The sequence below is a fragment of the Pituophis catenifer genome, unplaced genomic scaffold (genome assembly GCF_029215685.1).
Source record: "Pituophis catenifer annectens isolate HBS135680 unplaced genomic scaffold, rPitCat1.0.hap2 SCAF_11, whole genome shotgun sequence".
NCBI classification, from domain to species: domain Eukaryota; kingdom Metazoa; phylum Chordata; class Lepidosauria; order Squamata; family Colubridae; genus Pituophis; species Pituophis catenifer.
In genome coordinates, this window is record NW_027256891.1 from 15,072,651 (window position 1) to 15,092,942 (window position 20,292).

Here is a 20,292-nt window from a genome sequence, read left to right on the forward strand (position 1 = left end):
AGCGCTGGCTCTTCGGCTTTGAAATGGAGATAAGCACCGCCCCCTAGAGTCGGGAACGACTAGCACATATGTGCGAGGGGAATCTTTACCTTATATATGTATATATGTCTCTGTGTGCAATCTATACATGTTCTCATTGAGATGCCTACTTTTTCCGCACAGCACACTCCAGCTGACATTTCAATCTTGGGTTTATCGCCAGTATTTCCGGCTTTATGTTGTGGAATAACAGGATAAGCATTGAGGGATAGCCAAGAAAATCAGTGAATTCTCAATGTTCAAAAGCTGCAATGACTTGAGGATCTATCAAGGGGTGCAATTCTACTTGTAGTATTTAGAGGCGAGGTGAGCTTTAAAGAAGTGAAAAGAAGGACTAGGGAATGACATGATAGCAATATTCCAATATTTGAGGGGCTGCCACAAAGAAGAAGGGGTGGAGTCAACCTATTCTCAGTGGTGAAATCTAAAATTTCTTACTACTGGTTCTGTGGGCGTGGCTTGGTGGGTGGGTGGGGTAACGCGACTGGGAGGGCGTGGCCAATTTTTTTTTTTTAACATTTAAAACCATTTTTCCTACAACCTCTTCGGCGAAGAGGTTGTAAAAAAATGCTTTCAAAAAGCTCTGACGATCCCGGCTGACTTTTTTTCTTTTAAATGCCTCTGCCGATCAGGCAACTCAGCTTGGATCGTCAGAGCCTTTTAAAAGAAAAAAAGGGTTTTTTTTTCTTTTAAAAGGCTCTGATGATCCCAGATGAGCCACATGATCATCAGAGGCTTTTTTTTTTTTTTACTTTTAAAAGCATTTTTTCGGCCGAAGAGGTTGTAGAAAAAATGCTTTTAAAAGTAAAAAAAAACCCTCTGATGATTGTGCAGCTCAGCTGGGCATGGGGGGGGGGGCAGGGATTTTTGCTACCGGTTCTCCGAACCACCCGCCTCCATCGCTACCGGATCGGCCGATCCAGTCCAAACCGGGAGCATTTCACCCCTGCCTATTCTCCAAAGCACCAGAAGGCAAGATCAGAGACAATGGACAGAAACTAATCAAGGAGACATCCAACTTAGAACTAAGGAGAAATTGTCTGACATTGATAACAATAAACCAGTGGAATGCTTGCCTCTGGAAGTTATGGGTGCTCCATCACTGGAGGCTTTTAAGAAGAGCCTGGATAGCCACTTATCTGAAATGGTAGAGGGCAGTGATGGCGAACCTTTTTGAAACCGAGTGCCCAAACCAGGACGTGCATGCATGCGTTTGCCGGAGCACCGGAAACCTGAAGACCAGCTAACCAGTGCGTATGCATGTGCCAGCCACCTGGTCTTTGGGTTTCCGGTGTGCGCATGCGCCCCAGCCAGCTGGTCTTTGCATGTGCTGGAGCACCAGAAACCAGACAAGCAACTGGCGATGGTTCACGTGTCCACAGAGCGGGCTCTGCGTGCCACCTCTGGCAAGCGTCACAGGTATAGGGTCTCCATCACAGGTACAGGGTCTCCTGCTTGAGCAGGGGGTTGGACTAGACGACCTCCAAGGTCCCTTCCAACTCTGTTACTCTGTTCTGTAGGAACTGGACCAGAGGTGGGTTTTAGCAGGTTCTGACCAGTTCTGGAGAACCGGTAGCGGAAATTTTGAGTGGTTTGGAGAACCGGTAGTAAAAAATTCTGACTGGCCCCACCCCTATCTATTCTCTGCCTCCCAGGTCCCAGCTGATCGGGAGGAAATGGGGATTTTGCAGTAACCTTCCCCTGGATTGAGGAGGGAATGGAGATTTTACAGTATCCTTTCCCCAGAGTGGGGTGGGAATGGAGATTTTACAGTATCCTTCCCCTGCCACGCCCACCAAGTCATGCCACGCCCACCAAGCCACACCCACAGAACCGATAGTAAAAAAAAATTGAAACCCACCACTGAACTGGATGATGAAATGTTCAAGTGTGAGTAGATAGACATGGCACCTTTGGAAGTAAGAAAATAACCATCTCTTGATATTAACAAGCAGCTGGGTCTACATTTAATTTGAGCTGCGAAACAGATATTGCATGCTGAAATTCAAGGTCACAGGTGCGCAGCTAAAGTAAGTAACCTGTGTTCTCCAATCCCAACTGCTGAAATTTAGTTTGAAATCATGTTCAGAGAAGAAAGATTCATCCCTCCAGGAAGAAACTACACTCAACACCCTGTAATTTCCAAATTTTCAAACTTCGCTTACCAAAGAAAAGGCAGAAAATTAGGGCTGGTTTTCCAGTAAGTTTACTGCGGTTTTGAATATTTTGGGGTAGGGTTTTGTATTTTGGTGGAAAGTTGCTGAGTAGGCGTGTTTCCTTCTGCAGTTCAGGTATTTTGGGATATTCTCGGGTTTCTGTGCATTTTGCAACATCGTTTTTCACACTGGGCGTGGATCTCCAACCTGCTGGTGCTTTTTTTATCTATGGAAATTTGCAATTAGCGTTGAACGATAGGATGTTCAGAGGTGGAGGTGGGTGGGACATTACTGAGGTGTCTAGAAATTCAGGGAACTGAAGTTTGACACCCGTGCTCTACACCATTTCAGACTGTGGCTGTCCAGTCTCTTATTGTTTTATTGGTTCGATTTATATGTCACCCTTCTCCGGAGACTCAGGGCGGCTTACAATGCGTTAAGCAATAGCCTTCATACTTTTGTATATACCTGCTTAGTAGGGCTTTCGCCCCCCCCCCAAAGCGGTGTTCTTTTTTATACAAAGTCAGTTTATTGCCCCCACAATCCAGGTCCTCATTTTACTTACCTCGGAAGGATGGAAGGCTGAGTCAACCTTGAGCCTGGTGACATTTGAACTTGCAGTAATTGAGGCAGCTGGCAGCTAAGTGCTACTTAACAGCACTTTAGTCCGCTGAGCCACCAAGGATCCTTGGTGGCGAAGTTTCTTAAAAACTTCCAGTGATGAAGCATTTATAACTTCTGAAGGCAAAGCAATTCCATTGGTTAATTGTCCTCATTGTTAGGAAGTTTCTTCTTAATTCCAGGTTGCTTCACTCCTTGATTAGTTTCCATCTGTTGTTTCTTTGTCTTGCCTTCTGGTGCTTTGGAGAATAAGTTGCTCCCCTTTGTGGCAGTCCCTCAAATACTGGAATATTGCTATCATGTCACCCCTAGTCCTCCTTTTTTCTAGACTAGCCATACCCAGTTCCTGCAACCGTTTTTCATATATTTTAGTCTCCGGGCCTTTAATCCTCTTAGTTGCTCCTCTCTGCACTGTCTGTCATAATGTTCACAAAATTCAATATTTTGCTACGTGTTGAACCCAAGCACCTGCTTCAAAAGCTCTCATTGGCCCTTCCCTCCAAGTAGTGGTGAAATCCAAATTTTTTTACTACTGGTTCTGTGGGCGTGGCTTGGCGGGCATGGTGTGGTGTGGCTTGGTGGGCGTGGCAGGGAAAGGATATTGCAAAATCCCCATTCCTTCCCCACTCCAGGGGAAGGATACTGCAAAATCCCCATTCCCTCCTCATTCCAGGGGAAGGATACTGCAAAATCCCCATTCCCTCCCGATTCCTGGGGGAAGAATATTGCAACATCTCCATTCCCACCCCACTCCAGGGAAGGATACTGCAAAATCTCCATTCCCACCCCACTCCACGGGAAGGATACTGCAAAATCTCCATTCCCTCCCCACTCCAGGGGAAGGATATTGCAAAATCCCCGTTCCTTCCCCACTCCTGGGGGAAGAATATTGCAAAATCTCCATTCCGACCCCACACTGGGGCCAGACAGAGGTGGTATTTGCCGGTTCTCCGAACTACTCAAAATTTCCACTACCGGTTCTCCAGAACCTGTCAGAACCTGCTGGATTTCACCCCTGCCTCCAAGCCTATCCCCAGATTCTCTTGAGCTCAGGACTTGATGGCCACAAGAAAAAATTCATGTAGGATTTTTTGTCAGCCCCAATACAGATTGCTTTGCTGCAGGGGGTTGTTTTCCACCCTCCCAATTTAGCCTTCATTTGTTGGGATTTCCGGATAATTTCCTGTCCAGGCATCCATCAAATGCTACCTTAGCATGGATAAAATCTAACCCTTTCTCTGGAAAAAAAGAAAAATAAAACTTTTCTTGCTATGCTGGTTTGTGGATGTTAGTAGTTGTTAGACCTACTTATTTGCAGCTCCAAGTGGGAGTTGATGAAGATTAGCAGGTGAATTGCCTGCAGTCAGCAAAGTCCCGGAGCAGTGATTGGAGCGGGGTTAAAACTTTCTGCTCCTGATTCAGCAGCTTGAGAGAGAGAAAAATGTCCCATGTTGACATTTCCCAGCGCAAAAACAGGAATAGAAGCCAAGAGGAGAAATGAGTGGGCAGATCCAGTTTTAATGAGATCTTTGATAGGGTTTGAAGTATTTCACTACCAGAGATATCAACTACCAGAGAATCAAAACTTAACAGCAGTGGCCAAAATTGTGGAAACCTTTTGGGAAAAGTGTGTTTTCTAAAACTAGCTAATAACACCACTTTTTTTTTTTTTTTTTGGAGTAGTACCATAAAATTATATATCAATGGAAAGATCATTGAATCAAGAACGTAATGCAAAAACTTTTATGAAGGATCTGCTATTAGAATAGCCGTTATAGTATAAAGAAGAAAAGTGAAACATGTAGAAAAAACAAGATATACTGTACAAAAATTATCACCATAGAAAAAACAAGATATACAAAAACATCACCATCTCAGTTAAAGTTGGGTAACCTTTAGCATGGATTAAGGCCTTACGACGTCTTCCCATGGAGTGAACCAAGTCTTTTAGTTCTGCAGCTGTTCTAATGTGAAACCAAGATTGAACGATTGCTTCTATTAACTGGGTTTTATTGCTGGGTCGCTTCTGACTAACAAGTTTATTTAGTCAGGTCCATAGATTTTCAATTGGGTGAAGGTCTGGGCTATTCCCAGGCCATTCCAGCAGTGGAATAGGATTATTTTGAAACTCAAAAAAAAAAAAAAAAAAAGTGGTGTTATTAGCCATCAAACCTTAAAAATGCACTTTTCCCAAAAGGTTTTCACAATTTTGGCTACTAATGTAGACGATTTCATGCCAGTTCGGGGAAGACAACCCTGAATTTGAGAGTGGAGGGTTTAGGTCAGTGGTGGGATTCAAAATTTTTTACTACCGGTTCTGTGGGTGTGGCTTGGTGGGCGTGGCAGGGGAAGGATACTGTAAAATCTCCATTCCCACCCCACTCCAGGGGAAAGTTACTGCAAAATCCCCATTTCCTCCCCAGCTGGGACTCAGGAGGCAGAGAATAGATGGGGGCGGGGCCAGTCAGAGGTGGTATTTACCAGTTCTTCGAACTACTCAAAATTTCCACTACCGGTTCTCCAGAACTGGTCAGAACCTGCTGAAACCCACCTCTGGTTTAGGTATCCTAATGCAGGGGTCCCCAACCTGCCCGGTCCATGGACCAGCACTGGGCCACATCTTGCCAGAAACCGGGCCACTCAAAAAAGTGAAGCCCCATCAGTGGGATGCAGGCAGTACATGAAACCACACCCCCTCCGGTCCATGGAAAAACCTCTCTCCACAGAACCGGTTCCTGGTGCCTCAAAAATTGGGGGCTGCTGTCCTAATATATGTTAAACTACAGGTTAATATGAGTCCTATCTCATTCCATTTCTGGAGTCATTAATAGCAACGCTCTACAATTTGAAAGAATTTTTTTTTTATGGAGTGGCTTCCACTCTTCTGCTTGAGCATTGGTTTGGACTCAAAGACCTCCAAGGTCCCTTCCAACTCCGTTGTTCTTCTGTTGTATGTTTGTGCCAGCCTGCTCCCTTATCACAACGGCATCTTCTTGGCTTGACGTGACATCCTAGTTAGCCAAAAAGCGGCGTTCACAAACACGTCAGCAGGAAAAAGAAGTTCCTTTTCAGCTTGCAAGCACAGCACACCTCCTGGATTCTGAGCTATTTCTTTTTACCGTTCGGCATGGTTTCTGTCCCCACCCAGTTCTCTGAAATGTGTGTGTTCCCACAACAGTGGAGTACGAAATGCCAAAAAATGAAGCTTGTCTGGGCACACCCTTCAAAAAGTTCTCCAGGAAGAGTGGTGTTTGGAAGTGTTGTGGCCCGCCAGTAGCCAGCGGAGATGGTGGCAGACTCAAGACAGTGAGGAGATTGGGGAGGAACATGGGCCAGTTCTGGAGTCTGGGGAAGGCTCTGATGAGGGCTCTGTGTCAGTGGCAGAGAGGGGGCCAGGGCCGTCTGACAGTTGTAAGCTGCCTTCGGAGTCGGACATCAGTGGGGCAGAAGAACAGCTGGAGCCTGTTCCCAGTGTGCGCAGGCAGAGAGCTTCCAGGAGAAGGGAACAGCTAAGGAACAAGGGTCGACTCAGGAGTAAAGCCATAGGTGGACAGTGAATGGCCCTTCCCATAGGGAATAAAGAGGAGCAAAAGGGGGAGGGGAGTTTGCAAGAGACAATTAATTCAATTCCTGAGGGTGAAGATCTGTTCCTGACTTCTTGCCAAGTAATTGCTACTATAGCCTGGCATTTGGAAGATATCGACCTGGTAGCTCTCCAAGCCTGATAAAGATCTGTAGTTGTGAAATCTCTTGAAAGACTGTTGGCCGGGACTTTGCTGGAGGGGAATTCCCTTTAAACTAAATAAAAGGGGTTTTATCGGGACGAGGAATCAACTTCGTGCTTTTGGGAAGCCTAGGCCAGAACAGGAAGGCCCCTAAGACTAACTCTGTGCTGGGCCCAAAGCTGCTTGTCTTCTATGGGGCTTCCAGCTGTTTCTTAAGCCAACTTCAGAAAGTCCACTCCGGGTTGCAGGGAGAGGGCAGAAGATCTGGGTGAGGCTCTATCTGGATTACAGCCACAGTGAGATTTGATTGGTTGTTCCTCTGCTCCTTGCACTTCCCATCCGTGGTCCAGTGTGGTCCAGTCTACCAACAACTGCCTTTTTCTCTTAGGGATGGTTGTCTGCTCATTGGTCTCCAACCCCATGCCTTCTCTTCCAGAAGTTTGCACACAGGGATGACTTTACTTCCCTCCCCTTTCCCATATTATCTCATTTGAACATCCCATTACATTCCCATTAAAGAACGGATCCATTCTTTATTTCTCTGCTGGGATCCTCATTCAGTAGGTCCGATGCTTACAATAATCAAAGCAAGATGAGAACAGGTTGTCCTACCTTCCTCTGTAGGTCCATGGAAGATTTGTAGCCAAGAGAGAGAGAGAGAGAGAGAGAGAGGAGAGGAGAGAGAGAGAGAGAGAGAGAGAGAGAGAGAGAGAGAGAGAGAGGGGAGGGGTCTCATGCATGCATGCCCAGAGGCCATCTCTATGGCAACAGCAGGTGACCAAGGCCAGCTGTTATGGAGGCACCACCATGGGGGCTGCGGTTTATCTCTGGACAAGTCACAGGAAGATGGAATGTCTGCTCTACATCTGAGCCCCTCCAGACATCTCTTCCCAGCTCTGGAGCTGCCAGATGCCACCCCGGAAGACCCAGGGATTTTGTTGTGTAGCAGTCATGGCTTTGCAAGCCCATGGATCACAGCACACCAGGTCCCCCTGCTTTCCACTGGCTCCCGGTGTTTGCCCAAATTCACGTTCACTACCTCAGTGTCTGTATCTCACCATCTCCTCCTCTGCCGTCCCCCTTCTCCTTTTGCCTTCCATCTTCTAACATCACAGTCTCCTCCAAGGAGTTCCTCTCTTCTGACTTGATGGCCAACGTATTTGAGCTTCAGCTTCAGCACCTGTCCTTCCAAAGAGAGAGAGAGAGAGAGAGAGAGAGAGAGAGAGAGAGAGAGAGAGAGAGAGGGGAGGGGTCTCATGCATGCATGCCCAGAGGCCATCTCTATGGCAACAGCAGGTGACCAAGGCCAGCTGTTATGGAGGCACCACCATGGGGGCTGCGGTTTATCTCTGGACAAGTCACAGGAAGATGGAATGTCTGCTCTACATCTGAGCCCCTCCAGACATCTCTTCCCAGCTCTGGAGCTGCCAGATGCCACCCCGGAAGACCCAGGGATTTTGTTGTGTAGCAGTCATGGCTTTGCAAGCCCATGGATCACAGCACACCAGGTCCCCCTGCTTTCCACTGGCTCCCGGTGTTTGCCCAAATTCACGTTCACTACCTCAGTGTCTGTATCTCACCATCTCCTCCTCTGCCGTCCCCCTTCTCCTTTTGCCTTCCATCTTCTAACATCACAGTCTCCTCCAAGGAGTTCCTCTCTTCTGACTTGATGGCCAACGTATTTGAGCTTCAGCTTCAGCACCTGTCCTTCCAAAGAGAGAGAGAGAGAGAGAGAGAGAGAGAGAGAGAGAGAGAGAGAGAGAGAGAGAGAGAGAGAGAGAGAGAGAGAGAGGGGGAGAATTGACCGTTCAGTGTAAGAGAAATTAAGTAGACATGTTGCCTTCCAGCATGGTCATTCCCATTCCTTTTTCCTGTTGTCAGGCCAACAATAGTGTCCATGTCTACTATTTTATTCTTCCAAAACACTGAACAGGAGTGTCCAGTTCCAGATTCCTTCCTTCCTTCCTTCCTAGGTTCCTTCCTTCCTTCCTTCCTTCCTTCCTTCCTTCCTTCCTTCCTTCCTTCCTAGGTTCCTTCTTTCCTTTCTTTCTTTCTTCCTTCCTTCCTACGTTCCTTCATTCCTTCCTTCCTTCCTACGTTCCTTCCTTCCTTCCTTCCTTCCTTCCTTCCTTCCTTCCTTCCTAGGTTCCTTCTTTCCTTTCTTTCTTTCTTCCTTCCTTCCTACGTTCCTTCATTCCTTCCTTCCTTCCTACGTTCCTTCTTTCCTTCCTTCCTTCCTTCCTTCCTTCCTTCCTTCCTTCCTTCCTTCCTTCCTTCCTTCCTTCCTTGGTTCCTTCTTTCCTTCCTTCCTTCCTAGGTTCCTTCCTTCCTTCCTTCCTTCCTTAGTTCCTTCCTTCCGTCTTTCCTTCCTTCCTTCCTTCCCCTTCTTCCACCCCTCCCCTCCCCTCCCTTCCCTTCCCTTCCCTTCCCTTCCCTTCCCTCCCAATAATTTGGAATACTTAGGTATGCAGGAATACATAGAGGAGAAAATAAAAACCCTAAGTGGGTGAATATTAATAAATGACACATGTTTAGTTAGGTAAACATGAAAAGGGCATTTGGAATCATAAGAAGTGGAACATAGCGATGAATTTACACTGCATTGTTGTGGTTTCTTTGAACAACAAACCACAGTTGGTTGGATTTGTAAGCCATAAATGGTGGGTTATCACTCACAACACCTGAGTTGGCTCTCCAATTCCATCAAACATAATCTTATCGTGCTGCGGTTTAGCACGACATGTGAATCCAAACAGAATGTCACACATTTTTACATGAGAACATTTTTGTCGCTATTAATCAGAGGTGTTCTCTGCTCCACAATGCAATGCATCCATGAGCAACATTCCCTGTATCCAACTGTACATCTAGAGTCAGAACACTCTCATTGGGACACCGGAGAGTCATGTTTTTTCCTCCACGGCTCTCAACTGTCTCCACCCGCCTCTCATTTGAACTTGGAAAAAGCTCATCCCAAACATTCAGGCTGCACTTGAATTTCTGGCTTGGCAGATTTATACAAAGCTGGGCATGTCGGCAGTTTGCTTCAGCTATGGCTTTGGGCAACAACAAGCAATTCTTGCCAATGCTCAGCTTTTCTGAGTATGAATCACGCTGCAAATCTCAACCCAGCTCTTTAGTGACAGTTTCCTCCTTCCATATCGAATGCACAGGTACAGTAAAGGTGGTACCTCGCTCAATAGTAGTAACTGTGAGAGGGATCTTGGAGTCCTAGTGGACAATCGCTTCAATATGAGACAGCCGTGTGTTGCAGCTGCCAAAAAAGCCAACACAGCCTAGACTGAATTAACAGAGAAATAGAATGAAGATCACGGGAAGTGTGAATACCACTTTATAATGCCTTGGTAAGGCCACACTTGGAATACTGCATTCAGTTTTGGTTGCCACGATGTGAAAAAGATGTTGAGACTCTAGAAAGAATGCAGAGAACAGCAACAAAGATGATTCAGGGACTGGAGGCTAAAACATATGAAGAACAGTTGCAGGAACTGGGTTTGTCTAGTTTAATGAAAAGAAGGATTAGGGGAGACATGATAGCAGTGTTCCAATATCTCAGGGGTTGCCCCAAAGAAGAGGGAGTCAAGTTATTCTCCAAAGCACCAGAGGGCAGGACAAGAAGCAACGGGTGGAAACTAATCAAGGAGAGATGCAACCTAGAAGAAATTTCCGGACAGTTAGAACAATTAACCAGTGGAACAACTTGCCTCCAGAAGTTGTGAATGTTCTAACACTGGACGATTTTAAGAAGAGACTGGACAACCATTTGTCTGAAATGGTATAGGGTTTCCTGTCTGAGCAGGGGGTTGGGCTAGAAGACCTCCAAGGTCCCTTCTAAGCTATTCTATTCTATTCTATTCTATTCTATTCTATTCTATTCTATTCTATTCTATTCTATTCTATTCTATTCTATTCTATTCATATCTTGCTAGTCGCAATAGTAATAGCATTTAGACTTACTGCATATATCACCCCATAGTGTTTTACTGCACTCTCTGAGCAGTATACAAGATCAGCATATTGCCCCCAACAATCGAGTCCTCATTTTACTGACCTCAGAAGGATGGAAGGCTGAGTCATCCTTGAGCCGGTCAGGATCGAACTCCAGACTGTGGACAGAGTTAGCCTGCAATACCGCATTGTAATTATTGTGCCACCAGGGCTCCTAGTCAGTGAGAGTTGGAGGCTAAGCCTGCAAGATTAGCACTCACAGCACTGAAGAATGACCTATGGGCCACATGGGATCTTGGACCACTTTTCTTTGGGAGCCTACAGCTCCTGAAATCATACTTACTGGAATTCAAGAGCACCCCACCACTACAGACCGGTCTGTGATGGCAAATATGCAAGAATGCATGCAAACAAGAAATGCAACATTTCAGCAGATTGATTCTGGGTGGGGATTGAGGATAGAGAAGACAACAAGATCTGTTATGGACTCAGCACACTTCAAAAAACCCCAAGAGAATCAAAAGTCGAAATCCACAAGCCACCCAGAAAACACCAATCCCTCTTGCAAATCTTAGCTCCTTCATAAAAGAGCATTGTGTAATTGCTCTGCTCCAGGGCTAATCTTGGTATCCCCCTTTCTCATATTTGCCCACCAAATGTTTGGCTTCCATTAACAAAATGTTGCCCATCTTGGCTGCAAATGGCTGGCTAAAGATTGCAAAAAGCTGCGTTCAAATCCCAGCACAACTGAGCTCTGAACTTCATTGGTGACTTCTGCATGTTCTCTCAGTCTAAGTAAAATGAACCCAGAAGAGAAGAGAAGAGAAGAGAAGAGAAGAGAAGAGAAGAGAAGAGAAGAGAAGAGAAGAGAAGAGAAGAGAAGAGAGAATGGGAATATCGAATAGAATAGAATAGAATAGAATAGAATAGAATAGAATAGAATAGAATAGAATAGAATAGAATAGAATAGAATAGAGTTGCACCAGGATGCTACGTTACCCAATTATGGATGGGGGACTCAACAATCTAGTGGAAAGACATCAAAGAAGATATTATATGGATTATAAATTTAAAGTTATTGTCTTTTTTTTTTACATAACGGAATATATGTATATATATATATATATTAGCAGAGTGGGCAGTGGATTGAAGATATTAAGAATTGTTGTGTATGGTAATTTTGTAGGAAAGTGGGTGGAAATATGTTAGTACACTGATGGATTAGCTTAAGAAAAGGGATGTTTAAGTGATATATTTAGGGTAGTGGAGGAAATGGACAGAGTTGAATAGTTAAATTAGGACTTATGTGGAAGGCTGCTTTGAAATGTTATATTAATATACACAAAGAATAAATGTTAAAGTAGGATTTATTATACAGTCTTAAAGTGGAAGGTTGCTTTGAAATGTTGTAACAATACATAGATATAAGTTTTGGGGAGGACAAAAAGGGTAGATTATTGCTAAATTGGGAGTTATAATAATATTTTGTTAAACTAGAAGTTATACAATGTTATAGCAGACTGCTTTTTTTTTTTTTTGAAATGTATGGTAAAAGGGGAAAGTAATAATATTAATAATATTTTTAGTAAGTAAGGGTCAGTATATAGAGGAGAGAGTAAGGCGATGGTAAAATATTATGTAATCTGTTATGAATTAGGTTTTTGGTGTGAAGAAGTCGCGGGGGGGATGGGTGGCGAAGGGGGGTTAGGGAGGAGGGGGGGAAGGAAAAAAAAAGGGGAAAAATTTGTATTTGAAAACTTTTTCAATAAAAAAAAAATAGAATAGAATAGAATAGAATAGAATAGAATAGAATAGAATAGAATAGAATAGAATAGAATAGAATAGAGAAGAGAAGAGAGAATGGGAATATAGAATAGAATAGAGAAAAGAAGAGAAGAGAAGAGAAGAGAAGAGAAGAGAAGAGAAGAGAAGAGAAGAGAAGAGAAGAGAAGAGAAGAGGAGAAGAGAAGAGAGAATGGGAATAGAGATAGAATAGAATAGAATAGAATAGAATAGAATAGAATAGAATAGAATAGAATAGAATAGAATAGAATAGAATAGAATAGAATAGAATTCTTTATTGGCCAAGTGTGATCGGACACACAAGGAATTTGTCTTCGGTGCATAAGCTCTTAGTATACATAAAAGTGATAAATCATGATCATAATCATCATAAAAAGACATCATAAATCATAAGATGCAACAGTGATAGTTATAGGATACTAAATAAGCAATCAACATAAATTGTACTAGGAAACTAAATAAAAAAACATAAATTGTAAAGATACAAGCCACAAAGGTAGAAAAAGAAATAGTTAATAGGAAAGATGAGAGGAATAATAGTAATACAGTCTTAGTAAATTGTTTGACAGTGTTGTGGGCATTATTTGGTTAGCAGAGTGATGGCATGGGGGAACAACTGTCCTTGTATCTAGTTGTTCTGATGTGCAGGGCCCTATAGCGTCATTTTGAGGGTAGAGACTATTTTGACTTTTTCCCCTAACCTACAGAGATCCTAGTTTCCATAACAGGTATGTGTTGTGAGTATGGCTTTCTTGGAACATCAAGGGAAGGCTGAGGAGCATCTTTTTGCCTTCTGCTGAGTTTTACAGGAATAATCTGGTTTTCATTTCTTCTGTCCTAGTTCCATTTTTGTGTCAAACCCTGGAAACTGCACGGTGAGGGAGCCAGTGTGAATCATGCTGTCTCTTGGCGCCATGAAAGGTAAAGGAACATTATGGGATGCTTAATCCCAAATTTGTATAATGTGCTTCCTTTAAATCTGAAGTACTGAGATGCCTTGGAGTTATGCTACGGGGTTAATTATAAATGACAACACAAGTTGATTACTTGTTTAAAAATCCAGAAATCAGACAAAACAAATAGAGATGAGTCAGGAGCAGTCTGGTAACCCTTTTTAAGATTAACACGTTTTATTAAAAGTCATAAACTCTTATGAGCTACAGCTGATGGCATCAGATACGTTGAACAATTAAGGATTTAAATTATGTTGGATTTAAATGGTTGCGCAGCTACAAATTACACCTGAGACAAATTAAGGGCTCTTTCTCAGTTAACAATTGTAATGTATTCAAATTGTGTTTATTTGTTGAGACCTTCTGAGATTGTTGATGAATGTGAGTCCAGCACTTACCCCAGTGACGTTTCTCTTTTTCCAAAAACAACCTTGAGATCTTTAAAGCCACTTCTCCTTCTGAATAATCAGCTCAAAACCAGAATGAGAAGGTCCTCAGGACAAGTTTGTAGTCCAAGCTCTCTAAGTTCATCTGATACTTGTTAGACTCTCTGTTCTTGGGCGCTTCAAACTTCTTCTTGATCCATTTTTTAAAGATGGCGTCATCCTACCCAGCGAGGAAGACCGGAAACGGATTATTACCCAAATGAAAGTAAGGACAACTCTGAAAGGGGACAAGAGTTGGATCCATCACAGGTCTGATTCTGAGGAGAAGCAGAACCACCGTCCTTTGTGAGTATGAAGCAACTCTATCCTAAAATTTGCTCCAGTTTCCTCAACGATTCCTTCCCTTGGGGAAAAAATTGGCTTTTTACCTTTTTACCTCAGAAGACACTTCCACACTGTCTTCCTGTCCTTCTTAGAGGAGAGCTTAAAGAACATCACTCAATCAGCATCCACCTCTCACATACTGGTCATGTGGGAATAGTACTTGCCTCAATAGTCCACACAGGTCCAAACTGAGAAGCGAGAGGGTGATAATATAGGGATTAAACCTCTTTAAGAGAGGTGTCTTAAAATGAAGGAGGCAGAATGAGGCAAGCTTCTGCAGCATAAACCGTGCATGAGAGGACATTCCACCTTTTTGTGTGCAATTTGTTTGCTATCTGCAATCTGCAGAGGAGATGATGAAATATCAAGAGGCAGGGCAGTCATGTATCATCACACAGCCTACCTACGAAAAACTTGGCGGTACAAAATTAAATTCTTCCTTTGAAAGCTTAATTTTCAAGGCCTTTTCTATCAAGTTGAATGCAAGCTAAGCTTTTCTTCAGATCAAGCTCTACCCTGTAACTCATACTTTTGTGGGTTTCTTGACAACAGGATGCTGGAAAAAAACTTTTCTCACAGATGTCTCCCACAATGGTTTTTTTAGCCTTCCAGTCTGGTGTACAATTCTGGGCTCCTCTGAAAGGCCTTTTCAGCCTAGCACTAGCTGAGCTGTCCCCCACCTGTTGCTTAGTTGGATATCCATCTATTCAGTTGAGGTCCATATCTATGTAAAGACATTGTCTTGGGTCCTAGAGAACATTCTTAAGAGATCAACCAGCAGGTATTGCAACTTTTGCAAACCTTATCATATTCCTCTTTTCTCTTCCTCCTCCTCCTCCTCCTCCTCCTCCTCCTCCTCCTCCTCCTCCTCCTCCTCCTCCTCCTCCTCCTCCTCCTCCACCACCACCACCACCACCACCACCACCACCATCTGCCATCAAACTCCAACAGAACACTCCAAGTGATCTCTGCAAGGGTTAGCCAGGCATGGAGTGTCCATCCCTCCTATAGAATTATATCTAAAATTTCCCATATCATGTGTAGAGGGCACCTCCATCACTATGAGTCCACTTGTGCATAGTTCTATTATTACCCTAATATTAAATGCTGCATCCATACCCTAAGGCAGTCACTCTCTTCCAACCTTCTCCAGATGTTCTGGATTACTCCACCATTATCTCCTTCCAAACAGGCCAGGAAAAAAATCCTTCAACAAGGATGGGGAGTTTGTCTCAAAGAGAGAATGCTTCAATGCAGATGGCATCTTAAGAACTAGCATTCCATTTGCCTGGTCTGTCTTTCCCACTCTAACTTTGTTAATAGATTTATAGCCCACATTTATCTGTTCAACTCAGGTTAGAGTCCATAATGTGCCTGCTCCTATTTTCCCTCCAGCCATGACCCTGTGAGGTGGGTAGGTTGAGAAAGAGAAGGACTGGCCCCAACTCACCTGCCAGTCCATGCCTAAGGTGGAACTAGAACTCCCAGACTCCTGGTTTCAAGCCAGATGCCTTCACCACTAGACCAAACTGAATACTTTCATGTACAAGTCATCTCTGAGAACTCAATGTTAATTTGAGGTGTTTTGTCCTGCCTTGTCCAACTAGAACATTAATGTCCTTATTTTGACAATCTCTGTCTTCTTTCAGGGTACCTTGTACAGCACCATCTTCCCACAGAGAACAAGAGTCTCCTTCAGCACATAAAAATCTTTCCCCAAAGTGAGTGTGATGCTTTTTTGTTATATTTTAATTGTGGTATTATACCCCCCCCCTTTTTTTTTAAAAGAAGAAGTAAAGGTAAATATAAAGGTTCCCCTCGCACATATGTGCTAGTCATTCCCGACTCTAGGGGGCGGTGCTCATCTCTGTTTCAAAGCCGAAGAGCCAGTGCTGTCCAAAGACATCTCCGTGGTCATGTGGCTGGCATGACTCAATGCCAAAAGTGCACGGAACGCTGTTACCTTCCCACCAAAGGTGGTCCCTGTTTTTCTACTTGCATTTTTTACGTGCTTTTGAACTGCTAGGTTGGCAGAAGCTGGGGCAAGTAACGGGAGCTCACCCTGTTATGCAGCACTAGGGATTCGAACTGCTGAACTGCCGACCTTTCGATCGACAAGCTCAGCGTTGTAGCCACTGAGCCACTGCATCCCCTAAAAATGAAGACACTTCCACAAAGATTAATCACTTGCATTTTGAGCTCAGAAGAAAATGCTGATAGCACCAATAACACTTGTATAACCGGGGAAGGTTGGATTAGCTTCAGTTGTTGAGAAAGTCACATCTGATTGTCTCTTTCTTCCATCTAGTTCTTCTACTGCCACATCATCTTCTGGGTATCTCATCAGGTGAGTCAAAAGAAATTGCAGTGCTCAGTTGCATCAACAGAAGGAGAGTCTCAAGTTTACGTGAAGTGATAGTACCACTTTATACTGTTTATACTGTTGAGTCCATACTTGGAATACTGCATCCAGTTCTGGTCACCAGGATACAAAAAAGATGTTAGATCCTAGAAAGAGTGTAGAGAAGAACAGCAAGGTTGATAAAGCAGTCTGGAAGGTAAATCATAGAGGGAGCAATTGAGAGAACTAGATGTGTCTAGTCCAACAAAGAGAAGGACTAAGGGTGATTGTCTATGAAGATTCCAAGTCATCCAGGTCATGGTTGTCTCAAAGGTGGGTTTTTTTTTCAAGAAACACCTGAACTTTCTGGTTTTTTCTTTGAAGACTTCAGAGCTGAAAAAGCTTCTTGGATGAAAAGGGGAACATCTTCAAAGAAAAGCCAGAAAGTCAAGTTGCCTTCTGAAAAAGCACCTTTGGGATGACTAGGGGTGATATGGTAAGGTACTTGAGGAGCTGATACAGAGAAGAGGGGGTCAACCTAATCTCCAAAGCACCAGAGGGCAGGACAAGAAGCAATGGGTGGAAGATCATTAAAGAGAGATCCAACCTACATCTAAGGAGAAATTTCCTGAGAATGAGAACAATTATTCAGTGGAATGGTTTAGAACATAAAACATAGACTATTAGAATGGACCTTGGAAGTCTTCTACTCCAATCCCATGCTCGAGCACAAAACCCTATACCATTTCAGACAAATGGCTCTCTAGTCTCTTCTTAAAAGCCTCTAGTGATGGGGGCACCTCCAACTTCTGAAGGCGATGTTAGCTCCAGAAGTTGTGGGTGCTCCATCACTGGAGATTTTCAAGAAGAGACTCGACAGTCATTTGTTCAGAATAGTCTAGGGCAGGGGTCTCCAACCTTGGCAACTTTAAGACTTGTGGACTTCAACTTCTAGAATTGACTGAGGAATTCTGGGAGTTGAAGTCCACAAGTCTTAAAGTTGCCAAGGTTGGAGACCTCTGGTCTAGGGTCTCCTGCTTGAGCAAGGAGTTGGACTAGAGGTTCTCCAAGGTCGCTTCCAACCCTATTCTATGTTCTAAATTGAAATAGAAAAGAGGGAATAGTTCATTTCTTTCAGTATTTGGAATTCCTGCTGTGAGTGCTGATGCTTCTGGGGCCTCAATAACACAGAACAGAGGGCAGGGTCGATACAGAAGAAGTCAGCTGAATGGTTTTAGAATCCCAGCAGAATATCCAAACTACCCACCTAAACCTAAGTAGGATGAGGGAATGCAATGGAGTGTTCTGTAAGAGGGCACTGACCAGCACTATTCCAGGTTGCAAAGCTTTGCTCTAGCTTCCAGTTTATTCACCTGATGAAATTTGACCCAGGAATTTTCTGGATTTCTCTCTTTCTTCTAGGGGAGTTTTCACCAAGACCATTGATAAGTCATCTCCGTCCAAGACAGCATCCAATGGGACTCAGAAAAGGTTGGTCTAAGAGTCAAACTTCAACTTTGTTAACTTGGTACTAAGAGGGACTGAGATATTCTACTTACCATAGAATATCTCAGAATATCTCTTACATAGGCCTTGAAGCAGGACAAAATCCCCTCTAAGATGTTGCCTTGTAAGATTGTATTGTGTTTTGTGTATTTTTGGATAATGGACTTCTCGTATTTGGTTCCTTATTTTACTGCTCTGGCTTTTTATTATGTAGAACATCTAGAGCCGATCAGAATGGCGCATTCTAAAAATCCTCATGAATAAACAAACAGGATGCATTTAATTTGTTTCCTTTATTAATGAACATTAAAATCCGTTTCATTGTGATGCCACGGTCGAAAATCTTGTTTTGTTATTTATGTATTTCATTAGATTTGGGAAGCTGCCCGCTTTTCCAAATGACTCTGGGGCAGTGTACATACTTAAAAGGAAAAAAAAGAGAGTGTGTGAGAGAGAGTGATTAAAAAGGATTGAAAAAGAAAAGATATACTGTATATACCCAGACAAAATTTCTCACGATATCCCAAAAGAAAATTGCCCTTTGTAGAAGCAAAGCCGCATTTTCAGAGACTTTTGAAATCCTTATAGGTTGGGTGCCATGTGAATTTTGGAATCTTTTCCAACAGGAAAGTACCGTAACTTTTAAGCTAGGTGCAGGGGTGGGCTTCAAAATTTTAGCAAGGGGTTCTCTGCCCAGTTTCTGGGTGGGCGTGGCCATGGTGGGCATGGCCTAGTCGGCCTCCTGTGCCATGGTGAGGGTGAGCATTTTGCCCTCCCCAGGCTCTAGAGGCTTTCCTCAAGCCTCCAGGAGGGTGAAAACACCCTCCCCAGATTCCGGAGGCCCTCTGGAGGCCGGAAACAGACCTTCCCGAACTTCTGGTAGATCTGTTTTCCCCCCTTCTCCCCGAGCTTCCACTCGCGCCCTGCACTGATCTGCATCCAAAATGGGCTGTGTGGGGACTCCTGGGAGGGGCAGGGTGGGTGGGGCCAGCCAGGAGTGGGATTTGGGGTTCTCCGAACTGCACAGAATCTTAGCTAGAGGTTCTCCCGAACCCTTGCGAACCCTCGGCAGCCCAACCCTGTCTATGTGCCCTTCTACCCCGTGTTTCCGTACATCAAAGGGAAATCCGGAAATCTGCTTTTAAAACGAAATATGCTTATTGACAACAATGGCATTAAAACACTCCATGGCTGATCTTGAAACAGCCTCTCTGCTTTCCCCATTAATTTTGAGGTGCACGAGTCTCTGTCAGTCAGCAGCCCCTCTCTTTATTGAATCTCTTGATGTACCCCTCCTTTTTTCCCCCAGTGTCAGGATCCCAAACCAGACCTCCCCTTCCTCCCAAGGGCCCAAGATGTCCACTGAAGATTACAAAAAACTGTGAGTATCTCAAAGGAAAGAGGTAGCAGGGCCAGCGGCTGGGACAACTGGAAGCACAGATAAGAGATCCTTCAACCTCTAACTGAGGATTAGTGTTTCTTTGCAGGTAATTGTGGGGGGAAAAAATCTCACCTCCTACTTTCTTTTTTATCTGTGCTTCAGAGCTCCCTACAATATTAAGCGTGAACTCTCACACCCAGGAGATGGACAACCCTCTGTTTCTCCAGAGGAGCAGAAAAAGAGGTACTTTGATAAAGTCTGGGATTCTGGGGCCCTTGGTGTTCTCTGAGCTTGATGGGTTTTGATGGTGAGACTGGTCTATCAGGGCAACCTGATCCACCCAATTATTGGACTGCTTCTGCTTTTGCCTTTCAGCCCCAATCCAAGAGCCTTTGCAGGCAGTTGCTTTTGCGACAAACTATTTTTGTGTTGAATTTATATTTTAACGACAAAAAAATAAAGGGAGACTAGTATAGATCTGTTTCAAGCTATTTAGCTCTTGTCAGCTAGCCATACCCTTACTCGGATTCGAAACTGGGCTACTTGCATATTAGGTAGATGCATTAACCTCTAAGCCACAGACTCTGAGCTTGATGGTTTTCTTTTTTTTTTTAATTGAAAAGTTTTAGAGGAAATACAAATATTTTCTCCCCCCCACCCTTCCCCCCTCCCCCCATCCCTCCCCCCTTGCCCTCCCCCCCATCCCCCCACCCCCCTCCCTGACTTCCCAGAACAAGCACAGGGTATAGCACTCACAAACATAAAACTAAAATATGCTAACAAATTGTTCACTTCAAATTCTTTCTACGTCTTTAACTCCTTATGACTCAAAACACTATAAACATAAGCTAAAAATTAAAAATATTTCACTCATAAACTATATGAATCTTCTTAGTCTGATACTTGTTTTGAATATAGTCAATCCATCTTCTCCATTCCGATATGTATCTTTCCTTTGAATGGTCTTTAAGATATGATGAAATTTTTGCCATCTCAGCCAGATGCACAACTTTTAATGTCCATTCCTC

The 20,292-nt window shown here is 43.8% G+C and overlaps 1 protein-coding gene across 1 annotated transcript in view; it reads left to right on the forward strand.

Moving 5' to 3' along the window:
- Window positions 1–20,292, forward strand: part of ZNF185 (zinc finger protein 185 with LIM domain) — a 67,484-nt gene that overhangs the window by 12,711 nt on the left and 34,481 nt on the right. The window contains exons 2-8 of the mRNA XM_070951937.1: window positions 13,155–13,234; window positions 13,862–13,997; window positions 15,686–15,757; window positions 16,345–16,383; window positions 17,800–17,868; window positions 19,193–19,264; window positions 19,427–19,507. Coding sequence (XP_070808038.1) covers window positions 13,210–13,234; window positions 13,862–13,997; window positions 15,686–15,757; window positions 16,345–16,383; window positions 17,800–17,868; window positions 19,193–19,264; window positions 19,427–19,507 — 494 coding nt within the window. The 5' untranslated portion in view covers window positions 13,155–13,209. The remainder of the gene's footprint in view (window positions 1–13,154; window positions 13,235–13,861; window positions 13,998–15,685; window positions 15,758–16,344; window positions 16,384–17,799; window positions 17,869–19,192; window positions 19,265–19,426; window positions 19,508–20,292) is intronic.